General features: G+C 42.0%; 1 protein-coding gene across 1 annotated transcript; it reads right to left on the reverse strand.

The window, feature by feature from the left end:
- Positions 1-1,730: 1,730 nt before the first annotated feature.
- LOC129833769 (metalloproteinase inhibitor 2-like) lies at positions 1,731-6,301 on the reverse strand. The gene is made up of 5 exons (XM_055898570.1): positions 6,036-6,301; positions 3,885-3,955; positions 2,896-2,998; positions 2,174-2,298; positions 1,731-2,027 (listed from the first exon to the last, which is right to left on the reverse strand). The coding sequence occupies exons 1-5, from the start codon at positions 6,163-6,165 to the stop codon at positions 1,854-1,856; spliced, it is 603 nt and encodes a 200-aa protein (XP_055754545.1). The 5' UTR covers positions 6,166-6,301; the 3' UTR covers positions 1,731-1,853.
- Between the last annotated feature and the right edge of the window lie 1,322 nt (positions 6,302-7,623).

Consider the following 7,623-nt stretch of genomic DNA (forward strand, 5'->3'; position numbering starts at 1 on the left):
CAATACTCTACACTGGGTATGGTAGTAGGTGTCAGGCGCACCGGTTTGTGTCAAGAACTGCAACACTCCTGGGTTTTTAATGCTCAACAGTTTCCCGTGTGCATCAAGAATGGTCCACCTCCCAAAAGACACCCAGTCAACTTGACACAACTGTGGGAAGCATTGGAGTCAACATGGGCCAGCATCCCTGTGGAACGCTTTTGACACCTTGGAGAGTCCAAGGCCACATGAATTGAGGCTGTTCTGAGGGGGAAAAAAGGGGGGTGCAAATCAAATTTAGGCAGGCGTTCCTAATGTTTGGTACACTCAGTATATATATAGAAATATGGTGTCAATTGTTGCAGTTGTGACCGTTTCGGTTTGGACAATTTTGACTTAACATATAGCTGGCTATCTTTCATTTGGACAGATGTACAGTACCAGTCAAAAGTTGACACACCTACTAATTCCAGGGTTTTTATTTTTACACTGTAGGATAATAGTGAAGACATCAAAACTATGAAAAAGAACATATGGAATCATGTAGAAACCAAAAAAAGCATTAAACAAATATATTTTATATTTGAGATCCTTCAAAGTAGCCACCCTTTGCCTTGATGACAGCTTTGCACACTCTTGGCATTCTCTCAACCAGCTTCATGAGGTAGTCACCTGGAATGTATTTCAATTAACAGGTGTGCCTAAAAAGTTAATTTGTGGAATTTCTTTCCATCTTAATGTGTTTGAGCCAATCAGGTGTGTTGTGACAAGGTAGGGGTAGTATACAGAAGATATATCTATTTGGTTAAAGACCAAGGCCATATTATTGCAAGATCAGCTCAAATAAGAGAAACAATAGTCCATTACTTTTAGACATGGTCAGTCAATCCAGAACAGTATTTTTATTTCACCAATATAGTCTAAACCAGTTTACTTTTAAAAACTTTCTAAACCATACATATACAATTGAGTATTTGCATATTACCAATTGGTGCTGAAAAGGAGACGAATATACATGTATTGGGGCGCCCGGGTGGCGCAGCGGTCTGAAGGCACTGCATCTGTGCTAGAGGCAGCACTACAGACCCTGGTTCGTTTCCAGGCTGATTCACAACCGGCCGTGATTGGGTGGCGCACAATTGGCCCAGCATTGTCCGGGTTAGGCAGTCATTGTAATTAAGAATGTGTTCTTAACTGGCTCACCTAGTTAAATACATTACATAGCTTTCAAAAATATTCTGAACGGTTATCGATATAGTCTACCCCCTCGGCCCAGATGTCAGTTCAATGTCTAGATATCAAATAAAGGATTTAGGTAAGATTTAACTAAATCCAAAATTAATTTTACTTTGATGCAACAAGTGTTAAATGAAAACATTGCCCAGTGGGTAGTGAGTCCGAGAAATTGTTCAATATTAAGTACAAATTTAAAGTGACGACTTACGATAAATGTTCTGAAAACTCAATCTTTTGGTCAGCAAGTACGAGTGTTCTCAGCAATTTCATTAAAATGCATTCAACGTGCAGAAGGGGACCACACCTGCATATCTTTGCCAAGGAAGACTATGTATATAACATTCATTCTACAATATTGTGCCCAGCTGAACATGCCCCAGGCTTTAGGATGGTATTTCAGGAAAAATGTTCTAGTCAGAAACACAACACTGAGATCACACTTGATTTTCAATAACACCTTTGGTTCCAGTTTAAAAACAGATAAATGGCACAAGAAATGAATACTTGGAGCGCTATATTTGAGGAGAAGTTTATTTTTATTGCACAAGAAGTGACCAGCTTTTAAATTGCAGGCCTATTTAGCCCCTGAGCAGTGAGTGGAAGGCCTGTAGAGTTTAGGGGTCGTCAATATCCAGGAACTACTTCTTGGATGGAGCCATCCCACTGTACCAGGCACAGGACCCATCACTCCCCTTGAGACAGGCAGAGTACTTGGCCTGGGGTCCGCTTTGGCCATCGGCCAACAACCAGTCTGTCCAAAGGCACTCATCTGGGGCGCTGACGGGACAGGGGAGGGAAGAGCAGCGGATGATCTGTAGATCAGAGCAGGGAGAGAGAAAGATCCAGATCACTGACTGATCATTATCCATATACTCTAGCTCGTGTTTAGCCAATGTGACAAAGTAAACATTTAACAAAAGTGGTGTAAAGTAATTTGACTATAATTCCTGTCACACACCGTGCAATCGCAGCCGCTTTGGTAGCGTTGAATCAGGCTCTTCTTTTGTGTGCCATTCAAGTCCTCCCAATACTGAATAAAGTCACACATGCCTAAACGCATCCTGCCATCAGAATTCATCCTGCCTGGAGACAGAGAAGACAGTGAGACAACCTGTGGGGAGAAAGTTAACCCCAGATGCTGATCTTGGATCCATTTCCTATTTCCCCCCCCCCACAAATGGTTAAGAGTAGAAATGGGGGCGGGGGAAACCGATCCTAGATCTGTCCCTGGGGGTAACTTTACCCTGGAGCAGGAAGACATACCGATGCAGCCTGGAACACTAGAATTTATCATAATAAATAAGTGATGCATTAGTTGTAAACATTTATAAGCATTAAACATTTAAATTCATAACATTAGGTACTATTAAGTGTAACTTGAAGAGCCAGGCTGTATCACATCCGGACGTGATTGCGAGTCCCATAGGGCGGCGCACAGTTGGCCCAGCGTCGTCAGGGTTTGGCCATCATTGCAAACGAGATTTTGTTTTTAACTGACTTACCAAGTTAAATAAAGGTTGTTTAAAAAAAAAAGTAAGATAAAGTATTTTTTCTAAAGCACTTGGATTTCTTGTACAAGATGAAGTCAATAGTTTAGAACAGGCCATGATGCTGCAAGCACAGGTTGAGCAGTGTAACCGGTGCTAGCAATGAACTTGGGTAACGTAGTGAGAACCACACCCGTGAAGAGGTAAGCCTTGTTGATATCCAGGGTCACACCGCACGAGGCTGAAGAGGATGTAGTGAAGACGGCGCGGATAACCCGGTCAGGACCTTTGAACATCTAGCCAATCACAAGGAGAGAAAGATTTGTCATATACAGTTTTGAACCTAACCGACTGCAGCTCAGGCACCATCTTCCCTAATTCCCTCCCTATACCCTATCCCCTCAGCCTGATGTTTGCAGATCAAAAAATCTTTATTAAACTAACCTTACTTTTTTTCAGGGTGTCATACAGAGACCAAGGTATTTTTTAGATCCCCGAATTACAGAAACACATAATGTAAGCAGCACAGTCAAATTATTCTGAGTCGCCCTAGAGGCAAATAAACATCACATTTAGAATATTTAGAATAAGATCGTTCCGCAAAAATATTTCAGGCAGATTCATCCAACTCGGTAAAGATCAATGGAATATCCAGAGTTAAACATCCCTGATCTGAGACAGACTGTAACTATAATGTCTAAAGGTGGGTAATAATGTTAGGTACAGTGAGAGTTTTAGTAAAAGGGCTTTAAAAATACAAATCTGGCAATTTATCCACCAACGTGACAAAGAGCCAGCCAACTTCCTGGTAGAGAATACAGTGATGAGAACCAAACCCCCATCACCAGTAATAAAGTGCATTATGATGAACTGCTTTTAAAAGCTTTGATGAAATGGCAGCTGCAGTCATAGATGATGCCACCATAGTCTAGAACTGGTAGGAACATCAACTGAATAATGTGCTTTCCAGCAAGAGGAATGAGCCATTTCTACAGAAGCTCCTTTTCATATGGTGGAAGCTCCACAACTACACCGTTTATGCCAACCCAGATCTGCAAACACTGAAGGGATGGAGCCCAGGGGAAAGGAGAGAACTGGGACCAGCTGTCAGACTGGGGTTCAGGGGGCGTCAATGTTTCAGTGCAGGAAGGAACAACCACTTCATAAAAAGGCTGATCATACCTTGATCTGTTGGATGTCATACTTGGTGTTCCCAGACACAACTTCCACGCCAACCACCTTTGCCCTGATCACTGGAAGAGAGAAACGTGGTTTAACTGACAATCTATTTTCCTTTTAATGGTCAGTTAGACGCTGACAATTTAAGGGTGTTATGAGATTTAAGAGAACAGTAGAAAGCGACACAGACCCAAGATATTACAGTCTTAAAAATGTTTGCGCATAAGTTCACTGTTTGGGCTAAACAGACGAGTCCATTTTCCCTCCAGATCCTAGATTTCTAGCTCTGGTCGTCTGCTTTTAATTCAACACGCCTGGTTTAACTATGCTGCCCTGTCTTTAATTCAACACGCCTGGTTTAACTATGCTGCCCTGTCTTTAATTCAACACGCCTGGTTTAACTATGCTGCCCTGTCTTTAATTCAACACGCCTGGTTTAACTATGCTGCCCTGTCTTTAATTCAACACGCCTGGTTTAACTATGCTGCCCTGTCTTTAATTCAACACGCCTGGTTTAACTATGCTGCCCTGTCTTTAATTCAACACGCCTGGTTTAACTATGCTGCCCTGCCTTTAATTCAACACGCCTGGTTTAACTATGCTGCCCTGCCTGGTCTGCAGATGTTCAGGTGCCAACCAGGTGCTGGTAGGAAGACTAAGGCACATGAGCGTCCCATCAGCTGTAATCAGAGGGGAATATTCCTGGCCTGCTGAGGCACCATCACACAGACCTTATGACACATGCACCTCTGCCCACCTGTCTGGGTAGAAGGTGCTGACAGCGACAACCGCTTTACTTCAGTCTGATTCAGAAGATATTCAAGCGATCCATCCTTGCCAAACAGATGAACTACTCCTGTAATGTTAAGTTCCCTCTATTCCACAGCTGTCTATCATCATTAGGACCAGAACACCACATAGATGGACTTGTTGCTTCATCACTGGAATTAAGGTTTGTTTTTGTTTTGCAGACATCCTGATCTAATGGAACTACAGTAGACTGGGTTTTTACTAAGAGCTGTACCAGCTATGGGACATAACACTCCAAAATCCACATGTGGCAGATGTTTCAGACCTCAAGATGGAGCCACAGCCCACAGTTGTGCAGAATATATGCGTTTCCTTAAGTACAATTCAGGTTGAGAACATTCCTTTTAAGAAGCACAAGAAAGAAATTAACTGTCCAAGAATAGTGATATACAGTTGCCAAATCTTAATTTAATCATCCCGTTGCAGGAACTGCAAACTTGTTGTGTATTCAAGGTTTAAAAAGCCAACTAAAGTTATTAATTTCCACTTAAATGCCAGACTTGATTTGCCCCAATGAAAAATATATCAAACCCTACAACAAAAAAATCCATTCATTATACACCGCATAACAGTACACATTGCTGCAGGATTATTTTCCTGATGTGTGAAACTGGCTCAAATTAAAATACAGCATCTGTAGCCTACCACTATTTGATATAAAATAAAATAGTATACACCAAAGTCTACACTACAACTGAGTGGCTTGGGTTAAATGTTCAGAAGATAACGTATTAATTTAGGTCATATATATACACACACAGTAGGCATAATGTGTAGACCTAGAGGCAAATAACACTTGGTGTAGCAGATGTCTCAGCCAGGGCTCTCCAAGCCTGTTCCTGGAGAGCTACCCTCCTGCAGGTTTTCAATCCAAACCCAGTTGTAATGAACCTGATTCAGTTCATCAACCAGCTAATTATTAGAATCAGGTGTGCAGATTAGGGTTGGATCAAAAACCTACAGGATGGCAGCTCTCCGGGAACAGGGTTGGAGAACACTGGCTGTAGCCCATCTTACTGTTGCCTACTTATGTAAATACAATCATGTTAATGTCATGGTTATTATTAGAAAGACCACAGAATTCTTCAAATGTTTGCATGTTGCGCATTGATACAGTGTAGTAGCACAGTGGTTTCCAACTCCAGCCTTCGAATACACACACAACAGCACATATTTTGTTGTGTCCCCGGACAAAAACACCTGATTCAACTCATTGAGGGCCTGATGATTAGTTGAATCAGGTGTTCTTTTCCAGGGTTACAATAAAAATGTGTACCGTTGGAGTAACTCGAAGACCGGAGTTGAGAACCTGAGAAGTCAGAAATATTGCCAAAGTTGCCTTACCGACGTCTGCGCTGCAAAAAGCCTGTTGAAGATGCACAGGAGCGCATTTGCAAGCTTCTGCAATGTCTTCGATCCGCCAAAGGAACAAAACGACCAGAGTGATGAAACAACTGCTTACAGACCAAGTCATTTTGGAAAATATATCTATAGCGTAAGATACAATGTTTACTCCAGAAGCTAAAGAACAGTTTTATTGTAAACTACACCAGAACATTCAAAGATGTTCCCAGACAGACTAATACCTAGAACTCTGTTTCCCGTTCGCTGTTAATCAGCCCGTTTTATTGCCGGCTGTGAGCTCCTCCCACAGTCAGAACCAAGCCAGTGGTAGGCTGAGCGTTCTATTAATCCAGAACCATAGCAACTGCATTGGAAAAAAAGACCCTGTTTATCCACAGAGCAGGCTCAACTTGCCCGGTTGCCATAAATTCCATAAATTGTCTGTCTTTCGCCTAAACAATGGTGATGAACCAGAAATATCCGTTTTAGGAGATGCCTATTTTAATTCCTTTTTTTAAACACCTGGGGAAACTTTAAAGCAGGCTCAACTTGCCCGACTGCTCAGGTCAGTTCACTTGCCCTAGGCCCCCCAAACTCAACTCTGGACCTCAACTCTGGCCAGTGCCACTGCATTTTTTAATTGTTCCTTTTTAATCAGGGACTGATTTTGAGCAGGAACACCAGGTAAGTGCAATTCATTATCAGGTAGAACAGAAAACTAGCATGCTCCTGCCATGGAAGAGCCTGGCTCATTTTCTTTTCTGGTTGGCAGTTGGCATGAACCAATTTATGGTGGTGGATTTTTATATTCAGCCGGAAAACCTGGGTCCGATGATAAAATATGCCAGTGTTTCTTGATCACATCTCCCACTTTTCGCGAGTTCAAAGTATATGTGGTTGTGAATATTACGGAGTGTTCTTTAACTTTAGCGGGTATTTTTTGTAGCAGATCATCTCGTGCCTCTTCTTAGAAACCTAATGCGCATCTCCGCTGCTTGTTCTAGATAATGCTCTGTGGAGGCACATATACGGTGCTGTCTGAAATACTGGCTTCTAGGAAGTCCTATTTTTAATGGCACGGGATGGAAGCTGTCCCCTTGTAATATAGTATTTCTGTCCGTTTCTTTTCTATACAGAGTTGTAAACAGGGTTCCATTTGATTTCTCAATCCACACATCGACGTAACGAACACGTTGAGTGTCACATTCAATAGTGAATTTGAGATTGGGGTCAATGTCATTGAGTAGTGCCATACAATCTGACAGCTCTTTTTCCGTTCCTTCCCATATGGAAAAAATGTCGTCAATATATCGATACCACTTCAGGACTTTATTCAAAAATGTATAATCGTTTTCATTATTAACAAAACGTATTAATTATTAACATAAAAAGACCCACATAGAGGTTAGCATAGCTTGGAGCGAATGTGGAGCCCATCGATGTTCCATTCGTTTGGAGGTAGTATTCATCATCATACTCACTCATACAATAACAAATGTGCAAAAGTAGCCCAATTAGCGGGGGGTGGGGCATCTTCTTGTTGTGCACGGTGCTCATGGAACACGCACTTGAATGTACTCAAGACTCC

This window comes from Salvelinus fontinalis, chromosome 34 (genome assembly GCF_029448725.1).
Source record: "Salvelinus fontinalis isolate EN_2023a chromosome 34, ASM2944872v1, whole genome shotgun sequence".
Taxonomy (NCBI): domain Eukaryota; kingdom Metazoa; phylum Chordata; class Actinopteri; order Salmoniformes; family Salmonidae; genus Salvelinus; species Salvelinus fontinalis.

Excerpts from the sequence above, each read along its gene's own strand:
- LOC129833769 (XM_055898570.1), bottom strand. The coding sequence starts at position 6,165 with ATGACTTGGTCTGTAAGCAGTTGTTTCATCACTCTGGTCGTTTTGTTC. Across the intron at positions 3,956-6,035 it reads TTTTTGCAGCGCAGACGTCG|TGATCAGGGCAAAGGTGGTT; the intron begins GTAAGGCAACTT and ends TCTCTCTTCCAG. Across the intron at positions 2,028-2,173 it reads AAAGCGGCTGCGATTGCACG|ATCATCCGCTGCTCTTCCCT; the intron begins GTGTGTGACAGG and ends TCTGATCTACAG.